The 19,023-nt window shown below is 43.3% G+C and overlaps 1 protein-coding gene across 4 annotated transcripts in view; it reads right to left on the reverse strand.

Annotated features, from left to right (window-relative positions):
* LOC126235755 (uncharacterized) overlaps positions 1-19,023 on the reverse strand; it is a 304,031-nt gene that overhangs the window by 91,330 nt on the left and 193,678 nt on the right. For all 4 annotated transcript variants that reach the window (XM_049944553.1, XM_049944551.1, XM_049944552.1 and 1 more), the window contains exon 3: positions 12,646-12,737. In XM_049944553.1, the coding sequence (XP_049800510.1) occupies positions 12,646-12,737 (92 nt within the window). The remainder of the gene's footprint in view (positions 1-12,645; positions 12,738-19,023) is intronic.

Raw genomic sequence — 19,023 nt, forward strand, 5'->3', positions numbered from 1 at the left:
TAATGAGGAGGTATTGAATAGGATTGGGGAGAAGAGAAGTTTGTGGCACAACTTGACTAGAAGAAGGGATCGGTTGGTAGGACATGTTTTGAGGCATCAAGGGATCACAAATTTAGCATTGGAGGGCAGCGTGGAGGGTAAAAATCGTAGAGGGAGACCAAGAGATCAATACACTAAGCAGATTCAGAAGGATGTAGGTTGCAGTAGGTACTGGGAGATGAAGAAGCTTGCACAGGATAGAGTAGCATGGAGAGCTGCATCAAACCAGTCTCAGGACTGAAGACAACAACAACAACAACAACCCTTATGCAGAGATTGCAGTAGACCTTTTGAGTTTGCCATCATGCTGCTGTAGGCGTGGAGGGGCTCCAACTCATGGTTAAAAAAAAAAAAAAAAATCGAACCACGTTAGTGTGAATGTGCTGTTCACAGATGAGCATTCATTTCAAAGTATATGATTAATGTGCTGAATGGAAATAGAGCGTTTCCGGACCTTGTCCACATAACGTGCTAAAAAACCCGCCAATGCTTCGCAACTGCTACGTGTCTATTGCAGTTGGATGAACGATCTAATCTCCTCCCCTCTCATCTGTCCATCCTTCGCTGGGACAGATACATGGAAGTCGGAAGATGCGAGGTCCAGGCTATAGAGTGGGTGAGGAAGAACAGTCCCATGAAGTTTTGTGAGCTCCTCGCTAGTGCGCAGATTTGTTTGAGGCTTTACGTTCTCATGGTGAAGGAGAAGACTGTTTGCATTTTTGTGGGGACGAATGCACTGAAGTCGTTTCCTGAGAGTAACACAATACACTTCAGGGTTGATCGTTGCACCATGAGGGATGACATCAAACAGAGTAACGCCTTCAGAAACCCAGAAGACCGTCGCTGTGAATTTAGAGTCTGAGGGTGCGGCTTTGAGCTTTTTCTTCGAAGAGGAGGTGATGTGGCACCACTCCGTGGATTGCCGTTTTGTTTGGGTTCCAAGTGGCGAACCCATGTTTCACAGCCTGTGACGATGTTCGACAAAAAATGGTCACGATCAACTTTGTAACGCGCAAGCAGTTCCGCACATATAGTCCTTCGTTGCCCTTTACGGTCTTCTGTTAGGTAGCGAGGAAGAGTGTGTCAGCACTACCAACAGAGACATCCAGCTGATCAGCGAAGTGTTTAATTGTGATCTGTGGATCACCTAGAATGAGAGTGTCCGCGCGGTCCTAGCAGGCGTCACAGTTGTGTCTGGCCGGCCGGCACGCGGGAGATCGGACAGGTCTGATGACTGACGACTCACCGTGCTTTTGTTTACCGTCAGCTTTCTGCATACATTCCGCAAATGCCTACGAATAGCCGCGCGGTCAGTGGTGTCTTGTCACGGTCCGCGCGGCTTCCCCCGTCGGAGGTTCGAGCCCTCCCTCGGGCATATGTGTGTGTGTGTGTGTGTGTGTGTGTGTGTGTGTGTGTGTGTGTGTGTGTGGTGTCCTTAGCGTAAATCAGTTTAAGTTAGATTAAGTAGTGCGCAAGCTTAGGGACCGTTGGCCTCAGCAGTTTGGTCCCGTAATACCTTACCAATAAATTTCCAAATTTTTAGCCTAGGAATACCTGCGATGTTCTGGTTTTCCGCCAAAAGAAACTCAATCATAGCGCTCTGCTTGGAACTGCTGCAGTCACCGTTCTGCAGGCTATATTAGGATCGCCCCTATCGGATTTCACGAAGCTATAGGGACTGAAGCGGGAATATTCCACGATGTTCCACAATAAATTCCGCATTTTTTCAAACGAAACAGGCCGAAAAAAATGTGTTGCATTACTTATTAATCGCCCCTCGTAGTATTACCGAGTAATTGAGGTCTCTATTGAAAGAATGACTATGGGCCCCGTAATACACTTGCAGAAACACTCAAAAAGTGATATAAAATCCCACTGATCACCTTTCGTAATATTATATGCGACTATCTCTGGTAGGTTTCGGCCTGTTATGTTGCTGGTATTAAAAAACAATACGGACTAATTAAAGTGAACAAAGCACTAGACCATGACGGAATAGATTTTATACTGAACACGCCGCGGAGTAAGCGCAGTCGACGTCACGTAATTGACAGCGGCGCCCTCTGGATGGCTCATATATACGGCGCTCAATCGCGCTCTCGTTGCAGTTCGCCGATTGTCGTCTGAGAATGCCTTCCGCAGTCGAAACGTCAGGGGAGAGTTCTACATATGGACCACGGCATCTCTGCCCGGAAGTGTTAAGTGACGGTAAACCTTTCGCATTGCCATTCATCACTCCAAACAACTCGTTTCCAGCCATTCACTGTGTAATGGTGTCGCTCTTTGCACCACCTCAAGCGCCGTTAAAGTGTAGTTTATCAGGAGCTTCTCGACTGTTGTACTCTCTCCCTCCCTTTTTTTTACTCCCTAAGCAGTCATTTTGCTAGCTGGACTGCTACTGCTGGTAGCACTTTGGGAACTCACAAGTGATTCCTTCCTCTGATTTCATGCGATTTTCTGCAGCCAGCCTCCAGAATACACGACGGTTCCTGCCCTTTCAGTACATCAGATCTCCCTGGTCTTGGTTTACCTGTGGTTGCTCCTTCGCGTTTCCACGTCACGATCATACCACCAACAGCGGACTTAGGCAGCTTTTGAAGGGTTGAAATATCACTGACGCATTTATTATCAAGTGACTTCCAATGACTAGTTCACGTTCAACGTCTGTCCTGACATCCTTGCCTCTTTTTTATACTGGCGGGTCTGCTTGTCGTGGCATCTAGTAGTAAGTTCACATTCACTGTGGGGTGTCCTGATACCTTTGACCAGATAGTCTGCGGAAGGGAGATACCAATGAAGTGCTGTACAAGACGTGCTTTACATCGGTGTCGACACATGCATCGGAGACCTGTACAGTGAAATGAAAAAAGGAGGGTAGAATCCGAGACAGTGAAATAAGTATGATAGGGAAAACGAGGAGCCACATAGTGGGCAACGAAGATGTTAGGACGGAAACTGGAGTGGAAAAGCTGAATGACAGAATTGACAGGAGTAAGTAAAAATGGTTTTGCCATGTAAAGTGAATGGAATATGGAAAAATACCAAAACGAATGATGGAGGCCAAGTTTGAGGGCTAGAACGAGGTGGACTGTCTCGATCAAGACCAGTTTAAGGAGAAGGGATCTGGATTGGAACAAAACAGTTCTCGAAAAAGAATGGTGGAAAAACGGGAGTAAATGAAGAAGTACTATAAATGTCCCAACCCAGTCTGATGTTGGAATAAGGGGAAATAATGACGACGACGACGAGTGTGTATCTAGTGTAGGGACCATGAGAATGAGATAAGGAAGATGACGGAACGCCACAAAAGCAAACATTCATTTTTCCTTCGCTCAATACGCAAATGGAACAGGAAAGTAAATCGGTAACATTGATAGACGTAACCTCCGCATCTACATCTACATTTATACTCCGCAAGCCACCCAACGGTGTGTGGCGGAGGGCACTTTACGTGCCACTGTCATTACCTCCCTTTCCTGTTCCAGTTGCGTATAGTTCGCGGGAAGAGCGACTGCCGGAAAGCCTCCGTGGGCACTCGAATCTCTCTAATTTTACATTAGTGATCTCCTCGGGAGGTATAAGTAGGGGGAAGCAATATATCCGATACCTCATCCACAAACGCACCCTCTCGAAACCTGGACAGCATGCTACACCGCGATTCAGAGCGCCTCTCTTGCAGAGTCTGCCACTTGAGTTTGCTAAACATCTCCGTAACGCCATCACGGTTACCAAATAACCCTGTGACGAAACGCGCCGCTCTTCTTTGGATCTTCTCTATCTACTCTGTCAACCAGACCTGGTTCGGATCCCACACTGATGAGCAATACTCAAGTATAGGTCGAACGAGTGTTTTGTAAGCCACCTCCTTTGTTGATGGACTACATTTTCTAAGGACTCTTCCAATGAATCTCAACCTGGTACCCGCCTTACCAACAATTAATTTTATATGATCATTCCACTTTAAATCATTCCGTACACATACTCCCAGATATTTTACAGAAGTAACTGATACCAGTGTTTGTTCCGCTATCATATAATCATACAATAAAGGATCCTTCTTTCTATGTATTCGCAATACGAGTACATTACATTTGTCTATGTTAAGGGTCAGTCGCCATTCCCTGCACCAAGTGCCTATCCGCTGCAGATCTTCCTGTATTTCGCTACAATTTTCTTATGCTGCAACTTCTCTGTATACTACAGCATCATCCGCGAAAAGCCGCATGGAAGTTCCGACACTATCTACTAGGTCATTTATATATATTGTGAAAATCAATGGTCCCATAACACTCCCCTGTGGCACGCCAGAGGTTACTTTAACGTCTGTAGACGTCTCTCCATTGAGAACAACATGCTGTGTTCTGTTTGCTAAAATCTCTTCAATCCAGCCACGCAGTTGGTCTGATATTCCGCAGGCTCTTACTTTATCAGGCGACACTGCGGAACTGTATCGAACGCCTTCCGGAAGTCAAGGAAAATGGCATCTACCTGGGAACCTGTATCTAATATTTTCTGTGTCTCATGAACAAATAAAGCGAGTTGGGTCTCACACGATCGCTGTTTCCGGAATCCATGTTGATTCCTACAGAGTAGATTCTGGGTTTCCAGAAATGACATGATGTGCGAGCAAAAAACATGTTCCTAAATTCTACAACAGATCGATGTCAGAGATGTAGGCCTATAGTTTTGCGCATCTGCCAGACGACCCTTCTTGACAACTGGAACTACCTGTGCTCTTTTCCAATCATTTGGAACCTTCCGTTCCTCTAGAGACTTGCGGTACACGGCTGTTAGAAGGGGGGGGGGGGGGGGCAAAGCTCTGTACAGTAGACTGCGGGATGTACATGTAGATATACACGTAACGTGTGAAGCACGCTGTAGCAAGCAGTGGGCGGCGACGACTTACGACCAGAGGGCAGCAGGTACTGCGGAAATGTACGAAATGGTGAGGTGCGCAGCGGGCACGTGTGCCCTGCCAGCAGTCGCACGTCACGCGCTGGAGGGCCGCCCGTGTCGCAGAACGCTTTGGCACCTACCCTGCCCCAGTCGCGTCGGTCCAACCCACTCACACTAGTCGTGGGATCTTCCGCTGCCAACCACCATATACGTTGGGTTTGAGGTTACTCAAGAGACTACACCATCTGCCTCAGTGAGTAGAGAACAGACGTTCGTTCCCCAAAAAAAGGATTTTTAATCTTAAAGTGATCGGATAGACGACCTGACAATACTACACCCTGCGTGTACATTTCTCCACACTTGAGAGTCCACTGGTTCGCGGCCTTGGCAATTTCTGGGCTTGTGATGTACAATTAGCATGGGGCAGAAAGCAAGCAGGTAGCGGTACCCAGAATAAGGCGGTGTTCCTTGACTTTCGGAAACGATTCCATATGGTTACGCATTCCCACCTAGCTAACTTGATGTGAGGTTACGTAACATCTGGCCAACTGTGTGAGTTAATTACACACTTCCTATCAATTATCACCACGTCGTTTTTAATGGGCTTAACTGCTGTCGAGTGTGCGTCAGGGAGTGGTACAGGACGATTACTGTTCACGAAGTACACAAATTACGTAACAGATTACAAACGGAAGTTCTATGATGCAACCAGTGCTCAATGTTATTATACATAGGGAAGTCGTAACGACAGAAAACTGTAGCTAAATTGATTTGAATAACACTTGGTGTAGGGACTAGCATCTGATACTCAGCAGACGTAAAAACCTTGCGTAAACAGGCAGAAAGACACCTTGCTGTTCGTAACACGATTAAGCTCAATGACTGTAAACATTCAGTGTCTTAAAATATCAAGGAATCTGCGTTCAGAGCGATTTAAGATAAAACAGGCGCTTAAAACTACTTGTGAGAAAGGCAGATGTAAACTGGGATTCAATGGGGTAATGCTATGTCACCCAAGTAGTTTACAAAACCCTCGTTTAACCGATTTTTGAGGAGTATTCATCAATTTGAAAACTTCACCAGTTACGATTAGCAGAAGAGGAAAACCTCGTTTGTAGTCACAATTTTGCGAGAGAGTCAAGGAGATGCTTAAAAAAACTGACAAACATGGAGAAAAGTTGTGCATAACACATATCCTTACTGTTAAAATTCTGAAAAAGTACGATCCGAGAAGATTGATTCACCATAATACTTTCCTGCACAATTAATTCACGAAGTAGCCATGTTGGTAACAACAGAGGAAATCGACCCTATACAGACCCAAGTGACAATCGTCCTTTCACCTTCTTATGTAGCATTTGATTCGCGAAAGGGACAAAGAAAGCGACGGGACGGTGCGAAACATAAGGGTGATACAGGTCAGCATTCTGCCCACAATCATCTGGCTTGTGGAGTATAAACGTACGGTAACCTCTTATGCGATGCTGGCATCCGCAACCCATAGCAGCGAGACAGGATGTCAATTCCGAGAGGTAGCGGTTGCTCGCTTGCTGTGCATCTTCAACGTTGAGACGACCCATGATCTGTTATAATGGTGGCTATCTATCACTTTGTTACAATCCTAACTACGGTGACTCCTGTCATCCATACGTGACAACAACTTCTGACTCTAGTGGTTTTAGTTTTAAATGGTTCTGAGCACTATGGGACTTAACATCTGAGGTCATCAGTCCTCTAGAACTTAGAACTACTTAAACCTAACTAACTAAAGGACACCACACACATCCATGGCCGAGGCAGGATTCGAACCTGCGACCGTAGCGGTCGCTCGGTTCCAGACTGCAGCGCCTAGAACCGAACGACCACTACGGCCGGCCAAATATTCAATCCTAATCTAGTTCACCCCCCCCCCCCCCCCATATGAACCATGGACCTTGCCGTTGGTGCGGAGGCTTGCGTGCCTCAGCAATACAGATAGCCATACCGTAGGTGCAACCACAACGGGGGGGTATCTGTTGAGAGGCCAGACAAACCTGTGGTTCCTGAAGAGGGGCAGCAGCCTTTTCAGTAGTTGCAGGGGCAACAGTCTGGATGATTGAATGATCTGGCCCTGTAACACTAACCAAAACGGCCTTGCTGTTTTGGTACTGCGAACGGTTGAAAACAAGGGGAAACTACAGCCGTAATTTTTCCCGAGGGCATGCAGCTTTACTGTATGGTTAAATGATGATGGCGTCCTCTTGGGTAAAATATTCCAGAGGTAAAATAGTCCCCCATTCGGATCTCCTCAAGAGGACGTTCGTTATCAGGAGAAAGAAAACTGGCATTCTACGGATCGGAGCGTGGAATGTCAGATCCCTTAATCGGGCAGGTAGGTTAGAAAATTTAAAAAGGGAAATGGATAGGTTAAAGTTAGATATAGTGGGAATTAGTGAAGTTCGGTGGCAGGAGGAACAAGACTTTTGGTCAGGTGATTACAGGGTTATAAATACGAAATCAAATAGGGGTAATGCAGGAGTAGGTTTAATAATGAATAAAAAAATAGGAGTGCGGGTAAGCTACTACAAACAGCATAGTGAACGCATTATTGTGGCTAAGATAGACATGAAGCCCATGCCTACTACAGTAGTACAAGTTTATATGCCAACTAGCTCTGCAGAGGATGAAGAAATTGATGAAATGTATGATGAGATAAAAGAAATTATTCAGGTAGTGAAGGGAGACGAAAATTTAATAGTCATGGTTGACTGGAACTGGAGAGTAAGAAAAGGGAGAGAAAGAAACATAGTAGGTGAATATGGATTGGGGTTAAGAAATGAAAGAGGAAGCTGTCTGGTAGAATTTTGCACAGAGCATAACTTAATCATAAAGAAGGTTGTATACATGGAAGAATCCTGGAGATACTTGTAGGCATCAGATAGATTATATAATGGTAAGAGAGAGATTTAGGAACCAGGTTTTAAATTGTAAGACATTTCCAGGCGCAGATGTGGACTCTGACCACAATCTATTGGTTATGAACTGTAGATTAAAACTGAAGAAACTGCAAAAAGGTGGGAATTTAAGGAGATGGGACCTGGATAAACTGACTAAACCAGAGGTTGTACAGTGTTTCAGGGAGAGCATAAGGAAACAATTGACAGGAATGGGGGAAAGAAATACAGCAGAAGAATGGGTAGCTCTGAGGGATGAAGTAGAGAAGGCAGCAGAGGATCAAGTAGGTAAAACGACGAGGGCTATTAGAAATCCTTGGGTAACAGAAGAAATATTGAATTTAATTGATGAAAGGAGAAAATATAAAAACTCAGGAAATGAAACTGGCAAAAAGGAATACAAACGTCTCAAAAATGAGATCGACAGGAAATGCAGAATGGCTAAGCAGGGATGGCTAGAGGACAAATGTAAGGATCTAGAGGCTTACCTCGCTAGGGGCAAGATAGATACTGCCTACAGGAAAATTAAAGAGACCTTTGGAGAAAAAGAGAGCCACTTGTATGAATATCAAGAGCTCAAATGGAAACCCAGTTTTAAGCAAAGAAGGGAAAGCAGAAAGGTGGAAGGTGGAAGGAGTATATAGAGGGTCTATACAAGGGCGATGTACTTGAGGACAATATTATAGAAATGGAAGAGGATGTAGATGAAGATGAAATGGGAGATACGATACTGCGTGAAGAGTTTGACAGAGCACTGAAAGACCTAAGTCGAAACAAGGCCCCGGGAGTAGACAACATACCATTACAACTACTGACGGCCTTGGGAGAGCCAGTCCTGACAAAACTCTACCATCTGGTGAGCAAGATGTATGAGACAGGCGAAATACCCTCAGACTTCAAGAAGAATATAATAATTCCAATCCCAAAGAAAGCAGGTGTTGACAGATGCGAAAATTACCGAACTATCAGTTTAATAAGCCATAGCTGCAAAATACTAACGCGAATTCTTTACAGACGAATCGAAAAACTGGTAGAAGCGGACCTCGGGGAAGATCAGTTTGGATTCCGTAGAAATGTTGGAACACGTGAGGCAACACTGACCTTACGACTTATCTTAGAAGAAAGATTAAGGAAAGGCAAACCTACGTTTCTAGCATTTGTAGACTTAGAGAAAGCTTTTGACAATGTTGACTGGAATACTCTCTTTTAAATTCTAAAGGTGGCAGGGGTAAAATACAGGGAGCGATTGGCTATTTACAATTTGTACAGAAACCAGATGGCAGTTATCAGCGTCGAGGGGTATGAAAGGGAAGCAGTGGTTGGGAAGGGAGTAAGACAGGGTTGTAGTCTCTCCTCGATGTTATTCAATCTGCCTCGATGTTATTCAATCTGTATATTGAGCAAGCAGTAAAGGAAACAAAAGAAAAGTTCGGAGTAGGCATTAAATTCCATGGGGAAGAAATAAAAACTTTGAGGTTCGCCGATGACATTGTAATTCTGTCAGAGACAGCAAAGGACTTGGAAGAGCAGTTGAATGGAATGGACAGTGTCTTGAAAGGAGGGTATAAGATGAACATCAACAAAAGCAAAACTAGGATAATGGAATGTAGTCGAATTAAGTCGGGTGCTGCTGAGGGAATTAGATTAGGAAATGAGACGCTTAAAGTAGTAAAGGAGTTTTGCTATTTGGGGAGCAAAATAACTGATGATGGTCGAAGTAGAGGGGATATAAAATGTAGACTGGCAATGGCAAGGAAAGCGTTTCTGAAGAAGAGAAATTTGTTAACATCGAGTATAGATTTAAATGTCAGGAAGTCGTTTCTGAAAGTATTTGTATGGAGTGTAGCCATGTATGGAAGTGAAACATGGACGAGAAATAGTTTAGACAAGAACAGAATAGAAGCTTTTGAAATGTGGTGCTACAGAAGAATGCTGAAGATTAGATGGGTAGATCACATAACTAATGAGGAGTTATTGAATAGAATTGGGGAGAAGAGGAGTTTGTGGCACAACTTGACAAGAAGAAGGGATCGGTTGGTAGGTCATGTTCTGAGGCATCAGGGGATCACAAATTTAGCATTGGAGGGCAGTGTGGAGGGTAAAAATCGTAGAGGGAGACCAAGAGATGTATACACTAAGCAGATTGAGAAGGATGTAGGTTGCAGTAAGTACTGGGAGATGATGAAGCTTGCACAGGATAGAGTAGCATGGAGAGCTGCATCAAACCAGTCTCAGGACTGAAGACCACAACAACAACAAGTCTAGTTCAACTTTAGAAAATCAGTGCGAGAGCGTCTGGGCATTACGATCTGGTCCCAACGTATTGTGTACATCTTTTACGCGGATGTAAGTACAAAGTCAGTATCAAGCCTTATGATGTAAAAATCACGTGATATATTGTGCTACGGCATTCCCTACAATAGCGTCGTACACCATGCAGTGCGAAAGATGTCTCTAGTATGTTTCTATGTATACGGCTCTTCACATTTCACTAACTTTGAGAAACTACATTAGATTTGTTGTAAATATTTACAGGTCGGTGAAGCTCCAAATTATACTTCACTTTGTGATCTGAAATTAGCCGGCCGCGGTGGTGTAGCGGTTCTGGCGCTGCAGTCCGGAACCGCGGGACTGCTACGGACGCAGGTTCGAATCCTGCCTCGGGCATGGGTATGTGTGATGTCCTTAGGTTAGTTAGGTTTACGTAGTTCTAAGTTTTAGGGGACTTATGACCTAAGATGTTGAGTCCCATAGTGCTCAGAGCCAGAGCCATCTGAAATTACTTAATTGGTGTTTTCTTTGCAGTGTAGTGTATACGTCCGGCTGATATGTTTCTTTCTGTACAAGGAGAATTTGAGGCATTAGAAACCTGGTTCTCAGGGATCATATGACGATGTATTAAGAAAAAACCGCTCTAAGTTCAGCGGTCAGTGTTTCTGAAAGTTCCGGGTGCAACGGGAGCCAGCCGGTGATGGCTGCCTGCACTAACGAACTCTAAACCGCTTTGCAAGGACCCACAATTTGGGAGTAGGCCGTACATTGGGGCCACACGAAAGACGAAGGTCTAGAAACGCGAAGTGCGGCGTGTATTTATACCTGACCTACTGAATCTCAAACACCTGCGTGCATTCGTTGCCACGCAGTCACCGTCTACCTGGCCTTCTGCCACCGCTCTCTGTAGTTACAAATTGTGACCTCTGCACTTTCCGCCTGCCTGTTAAATAATTAAAAATAAACAACGCCTTGTCGGAAAAAAATACCTGTCGTTGGCTTTTTCTATACATTGATGGGAAATGCAGGCAATATTAACATTTCTGTTTTGAAGCAGTATATAAGACGTTGGACCGTAATGTGCTCTGACCTTCAGCTACGATACGATGGCAAGATTCCTTAATTCTGAGGGAGTTTCGTTTGTCCACAATAACTTGCGCACCAGGTGGAATATTTTCGTCACCGTATGTTGTCCCACGGACATCAGTAATTCTGAGCGACTGACATGTATTTCAGGTGCCGTATTTGGACTTGGGTCTTTCAGCTCTCTGTCAAATTCTTGTCGTAAATATATCTCCCATCTCGTCTTCATCAACTTCCTCTTCACTTTCCATGATTTTGGCTTCAACTTTGTTTCCTTTGTGTAATGATTCATACACTCTTTCCATCTTCTAGTCTTCCCTTCTCTGCTTAATACTGGCTTTCCACCTAACATTGAGCTCTTAGTATACATACAACTGCTTCGCTTTTCTCCAATCGTTTCTTGACTTTTTTTATAACAGATGTCTTTTTTCCCTATACTCATGCACGCTTCCACAGCCTTCCTCTAGCCAAACCCGCTCAGCCATTTTGCACTTTTCGTCAATCCTATTTTTTAGACAACTAATGAGAAGTTACCTCACACATTTATTCCACAGGAAGTGTTACCTTTTGACATATGCAACCCTAAGCTGTCAAATTTCCTTACGGCAAACTCTGTTGAAGCTACATATATCAGCACGTCTAATTATGGAATTACCTGTTAAGCTTTGCCTTGTCTTCTAGCTATTCCTGCCTTGCCAATTTGCACTTCCATTTTTCAGAGTTCCTTATCTTCCGATGACAACATCCACCTGAACAGTCCACGCCCGGAGATTCGAATGGTAGAATGGGGGACTATTTTACTTCCGGAATATCTTAGCCAAGATGATGTCTTCATCATTAAAAGATGTAGCAGAGATATATGTCCTTGGGAAATATTAGAGGCCGCCCGCTGTGGCCGAGTGGTTCTAGCCGCTTCAGTCTGGAACCACGCGAGCGCTACGGTCGCAGGTTCGAGTCCTGCCTCGGGCATGGATGTGTGTGATGTCCTTAGCTTAGTTAGGTTTAAGTAGTTCTAAGTTCTAGGGGACTGATGACCTCAGATGTTAAGTCCCATAGTGCTCAGAACCATTTGAACTGTTTTTTAAATATTACAGCTTTCAGCCTTTTCGCAGTATCAACATCGCAAGACCATATTGGCGGATGTTGCAAGGCCAGATCAGTCAATTATCCGCTAATTGTATCGTTGAGCCACAAACGGCATCTCAGCGCGGCAAGTTCCGCGATTCATGGGAGGGGGCGAAGGGGGGAAGGAAGGGGGGGCGAATGGAGGGGGAAGCTTTTAGTCTTATCTCAATAAAATAAATTCGTTTAGCTTATTTGCTACTTTATGATATACTACATTTACGTGAACTGTGTAAATAATGGTCATTGTGTTCGTGAACTTTTTGTGTAATCGCTTAAGGAACTTGCAATGTACACTGACCGGGTTGCAGCTCTGTACACCGTTTGATCCAAAGAAGTATTCGCGGCCGTACGTAACGACCCCTGAATGCCAGATGCCTTCCACGTGGCGACCTGCAACAAAGTGAAACTGAATTAATTTCTGTACTTCGTCCTCTTACTCACGTACATCTACATCTACATAAATAAATACTCCGGGAGCCACTGTACGGTGCATGGCGCACGGGACCCTGTATCACTACTTGTCATTTCCTTTCCTGTTCCATTCGCAAATAGAGCGAGGGAAGAACGACCATCTATTTGCCTCCGTTTGAGTCCTGATTTCTCGTATCTTATCTTCGTGGTCCTTACGCGCAATGTATGTTGGCGGCAGTAGAATCGTTCGGCAGTCAGCATCAAATGCCGGTTCTCTAAATTTTCTCGATAGTGTTTTTCGAAAAGTACGTCGCCTTCCCTCCAGGGATTCCCATTTGAGTTCCCGAAGCATCCCCGTAACACGTACGTGTTGTTCGTACCTACCGCTAACAAATCTAGCATCCCTCCTCTGAATTGCTTCGATGTCTTCCTTCAATCAGCTCTAGTACGTATGGGCAAGTAGCGAAACTGGGGAATAATGTTGCAAAAGACCTATGTTAGAGGCAAGAAATATTTCCAGAATCTATTCTGATGTAAAATGTATAGCTTTTGGCTTTGAGTTCTGGGAGGCTGCATGCATCCTACTGGCATCATTATGCTAAGTATCTTGATTAAGACAATAATACGATTAATATGGGACTATAGTAGAAAAAGAACGTCCTCCGTTAGTATCTGCTACGGTACGTGGAGGCACAATAACTGTAACACAGAAAAGGTCATGATAATCAGATTAGTTGTGTAATACGTACTGAACACCTTAGAATAAGTTCTGATGCCGAACTATTCGTGAACAAGAAATTGCGGTTGATAACTGACGAAAAGTGTAAAACACCATTAAACGAAGAAAACTCTGCTCTCTTGGTTGTGTGTAATAGCTGTTCGCTTACAACTGGCTTTCAGTGTACATTGCTAATACCACCATGAACACCCTTAAAAACAGACAGTGCTATTTACTACTGTATATTTGTAAACTGTTCTTTGCGTGTGCCCTGACTTCATTCCCTTTCACAAACTAAAAATCTTGAACACACAGTCCATGAAGAATCACGGTCTGACAGCAGAGCGCTGATGCATTTTCTACCATAAAGTCGACAGTGTCAATCGGCTTTCGAAATCTGAGAATCCGATTCTTCCTCAGGTGGCTCGTCAACTGCCCTCACATAAATGTGCGGATCTTGCTTTCCGTCCTCTCACCAAAGACACGTTTCTGACAGTATAACAGATCGAAGTCTTGTATGTCGAAGACGCATTTTAATTCCACACACCGAGCGCATATTTTTGGTATGCTCTTTGGCTACACTTTGTTTGATAAACGTATTTTCCCACGTTTACTGACAAGTTTCCCTTTTCGTCTCTGTACGGTGTTTTGTTGTTCTTATCAGTGGCTCCACTCCTATTATCACCTTAAAGAAACCGTTTTCAGTCGAATGCAGTTTTTTTACTTCGTCTGTGTTCTAGCTATTCGTTAAATTTCACGTCGCAAAACCGTATCAAAACACAAATTACAATGTATAATTTTATCCACTTTTTTTATTTTAAATGTATGATTAACTAAAATGCATTTGCTGTGCATCATACTAGAGCTAATGTTCCACTAGTCTACAGTGTAATATTTGCAGAGAATATTTTTCTACTTTAATAATATAGCATTATTTGTAATTTCCTCTCATTGAGCCAAGGCGCTTATAAAGTGAGAGGCTCCCTGTTTTCCCTTTTTTAAGTACACAGCTAGTTACAAATAAAACAGTTTGTGTGTCAGTCACCTGTTGCCACTATGCGTTTCGATAGTTCACACCATCATCTTCAGGTGGAGAATTGTTCATTTACATAGCTGGTGTTTGTGAAGAATACAGACGGCTTTTCACAGTAGGAGACCAAGGGCACTGTAAGTTATTTTGCCTAAACTGTTTATTTACAAAAGGCACTTTTGAGGTTAAAAAGCATGAATTTCTGACAGTGATTTTTACTTACAGGGACGGTAGGGTTATAAAAAGTCTGCATACTGCTGCCTGATGTATGCCCTCTCCACTACACATCACTTCAAAGATATTGCACATGTTAGAGATATATTTGTTTGCATTGAATACACAGGTAAAAGGTTAAATAAATTGTTTCTACGTAAATATGTTTTTCTTTCTTAAAAAATATAAAGAATACTGACATGTGCACATTTCAGTTATTATATTAGGTGGTTGTAAACACAATTTTTTTTAAAGAATGGGCTGCACCATTGCATACAAAAATAATGATTCAATTATTCACATATTTTAAAACTAAAGGAAAACATATTTAAGTATATAACCATTTAATCGTTATTTTTGTATCCAATGCTGTGGCCGATTCATAAAATAACTATATATGCATAATATAATATGTATAATATAATAATTGAACTGTGCGCATGTCAATATTCTAGTGCAGCCCGTTCATATTTTTCAAGAAATAAAAACATATTTATGTAGGGACCATTTAATCGTTTATCTTTCTATCAAGTGTAAACAAACGCATCTGTAACATGCACAGCATCTGTGAAGTGACAGTATAAAAGTAACATGCAATGGAGAAGACACATCAAGCAACAGTATGCAGACCTTTTACAACTGTACCGTTCCAGTAAGTCCAATTCACTGTCAGAAATTCATGCTTTTTTAACCTAAAAAGTGTTTTTTCTACACAAACAAGTTTTATGATTAGCAGAAAACGCAAAATAACATACATTGCCCTTGGTCTGCTACATCTGTACTTTTCACCTACACCAGCTATGTAAATAAACAATTCATCCCTATGATGATGGTGTGAACCATCAAAACGCGTAATGGCAAAATAAACAAGTGAGTGACGCAGAAACTGTTTTATTTTTATTTATCAACAGTCGCAGCCCTCATAATGCCGTTCTTACGGACGAAATATTCATAGAGTTAGTTGTTTTTCTTTCCATGTCCATAACACTGAAAATATACCAACTTATAAATTCGATTTTTTCACAGCGTTCTGATACCAAACGCACTGGATTAGTTGCAAAGAGCATCGTAATATTCGTGTAATAGGTGGTTAGTATTCTATCTGCTTCAATTTGAAGTTTAAATTCAACGTGTCGGGTAGTTTTCACCTTCTTTGCTAGGGGAAAAACTGCTACTGATGATGTTCATTGCTCCTTACACATTTAATAGTCTCCTCGTCATTAGCTGGCGAAGCCTGCATGTTGAAGTGAAGACGCTTAACATTTGATACGCAGATGCCGGATGTGTAAGTGAAGGTACAGTAACTCATCCTTTCTGCGAGTACTGTCTCGCGGACAGAGGCTACTGCCACCATCACAACCAGTTGTTTTGCTAAGTTCCTCTTCTATGAACTCAACCTTCAGCGAAGTTTTTAATTAACCACGCATCACGTACCGCGGCAACATTTAAGTTTTAAACTGTCACTTAATTATTAGTCTGGGTATTTCAATGGCAATTTGATAGTGACCATACCCTGAATTGAAGTTAAACTTCATCCTACCAGCCACTAAGATTAAAAGAAATCCATTTTTTGGGGAATGCTAAGAGCAGTCTACAATTCCAGTAATTGTCACTGATCCACAACGAAGCGTGTTCGCTATTAGTACTACAAAAGAACAGGTAGCCATTAGTTACGTCCCCATTCACAATTAAGTGCATATTTAGTGTTATCATTTACTCAAAAGGAATTAATCAGTTTCTTAATTTATCTCCGATTATTTTTCGAGGAAACGCTATGCATGGTTTTCTGAATAGTATTGTTTTTGTAGTCGCTTATTGCTAATCGCCTTCCAGCCGTCTTAAGGCGTTGTGAAGTCATCAGTTCTGAAATCCGCTGCTTTGTCACGTCCAGAGCAGCCGGTAACATTCGCTGGAATTCAGACTGTTATCCTATGTCAGATGCGTCCTTGTTATTCCTGTGGTTTCACTTTCCGTTGCTAAGTGACTGAAACCAATTCTCTTCTCATGCGGTTGTGATCTCATAGGATCCTAGCATATCTAGTCCATTACTGTAAACATACACCGCACGCACTAACTACTCGTACTCTGAATGTGCTACCGTTATTTCCGTGTTGAGAAAATTTGAGAGACACTGCAGCTGGCTCAGTAATATTCTCCACTGTTCGCCACCAACGATCATTAACCGCAGTACACTGAATAGCCAAAGAAACTGGTACACCTGCCTAGTATCGTGTACGGCCCCCGCGAGCACGCAGAAGTGCTGCAACATGACGTGGCATGAATTCGACTAATGTCTGAAGTAGTGCTGGAGGGAACTGACACCATGAAATCCTGCACGGCTTTCCATAAATCCGTAAGAGTACGAGGGGGTGGAGATCTTTTCTGAACAGCACGTTGCAAGGCATCCCACATATGCTCAATAATGTTCATGTCTGGGGAGTTTGGTGGCCAACTAAAGTGTTTAAACTCAGAAGAATGTTTCTGGAACCACTCTGTAGCAATTCTGGACATGTGAGGTGTCGCATTGTCCTGCTGGAATTGCCTAAGTCCGTCGGAGTGCACAATGGACAAGAATGGATGCAGGTGATCAGGCAGGATGCTTACGTACGTGTCACCTGTCGGAGTCGTATCTAGACATATCAGGGGTCTCATATCACTCCAACTGCACACGCCCCACACCATTACGGAGACTACACCAGCTTGAACAAGTCCCCTGCTGACATGCAGGGTCCATGGATTCAAGAGATTGTCTCCATACCCGTGCACGTCAATCCGCTCGATACAATGTGAAACGAGACCCGTCCGACCAGGCTACATGTTTTCCAGTCATCAACGCTGCAATGTCGGCGTTGACGGGCTCAGGCGAGGCGTAAAGCTTTGTGTCGTGCAGTCATCAAGGGTACCAGAGTGGGCCTCCGGCTCCGAAAGCCCATATCGATGATGTTTCGTTGAATGGTTCGCACGCTGACATTTGTTGATGGCCCAGCATTGAAATCTGCAGATGCAGTGCAGGTTGCACTTCTGCGACATTGAACGATTCTCTTCCGTCGTCGTTAGTGCCGTTCTTGCAGGATCTTTTTCCGACCACAGCGATGCCAGAGATTTGATGTTTTACCGGATTCCTGATATTCATGATACAGTCGTGAAATGGTCGTACGGGAAAATCCACATTTCATCGCTACCTCGAAGATGCTGTGTCCCATCGCTTGTGTGCCGACTGTAACACCACGTTCAAATTCACACACATCTTGATAACAGCCCATTGTAGAAGAAGTAACCGATCTAACAGCGCAAGATGCTTGTTGTCTCGTATAGGCATTGCCGACCGCAGCGCCGGATTGTGCCTGTTTACATATCTCTGAATACGCTTGCCTTGCCTATAACAGTTCCTTTGGCGCTTCAGTGTAACTTTCGAGAGGGGGGGGGGGGAATTACTTATGCATCTTCAGGAAATTCCTGCTTCGGCTCCCGCTAGCGTCGTCTAAGGAATTAATCTGTTCGATTACGCGACTGTAATAATTACAATGACATTATCTGGATCATTTATAAGTCGTGTGGTGTTATTTTCATGCTGTGGGATTTTTGAACATGGGATTGATTGCTATTCTCAGGTCTAATTACTATCCCATCACTAATTTACTTCTCACTGGAACACTGTGTGTTGCAGTATTGGTACCAACCAGAAGCATATTAGCACAGCTATCTGCTGGGCCTATCCATTCTATTTCCGGGAACTTGGGGAAACTACGTCCGTGAACTGATGGTGCCTAACAGCGGAAAATTTGCGAATTTTGTTAACAATTGAATATTTGTACATCTCTCTTTCATACACTCTTTGTCTAATGTATGTAACATACAGGGCTACTTTAGCATCATCCGTCGAAATTACATAATCCTGGATAACTGTTAGGTGTTAACCTTTCTAGTTTGTTACCAAGAGATCACATCGTGCGACTACTACGGTGAGGGCATCTCTGTAACACCGGAGTCAGTGAGTGATGTCAGCTTTGAAAACAACAATGCAAAGACTGTAACAATCCGCAATGTGCTCCGATATACGAAGCGTGGTACGAAGTTTTAGTACTCGAAGAAATTGGCCAGGTACGAGTAGGGCTCGCGTTCCGAGGGTGCCGTACAAATTTAATTGTCTATGTAGACTGTTCAACCATTTCGGGAATCAAGAGTATCAATTACTTATGCCCGTTATCGACATTGATAGTGGCAAGATATCAGTTCCGGAGATTCCAAGACTTCCGAGAATGTTTTAATTTCGAGTGTAAAAAAAAAGCAAAAGAAAAATTTTC

Source organism: Schistocerca nitens, chromosome 2, assembly GCF_023898315.1.
Source record: "Schistocerca nitens isolate TAMUIC-IGC-003100 chromosome 2, iqSchNite1.1, whole genome shotgun sequence".
Taxonomy (NCBI): Eukaryota; Metazoa; Arthropoda; class Insecta; order Orthoptera; family Acrididae; genus Schistocerca; species Schistocerca nitens.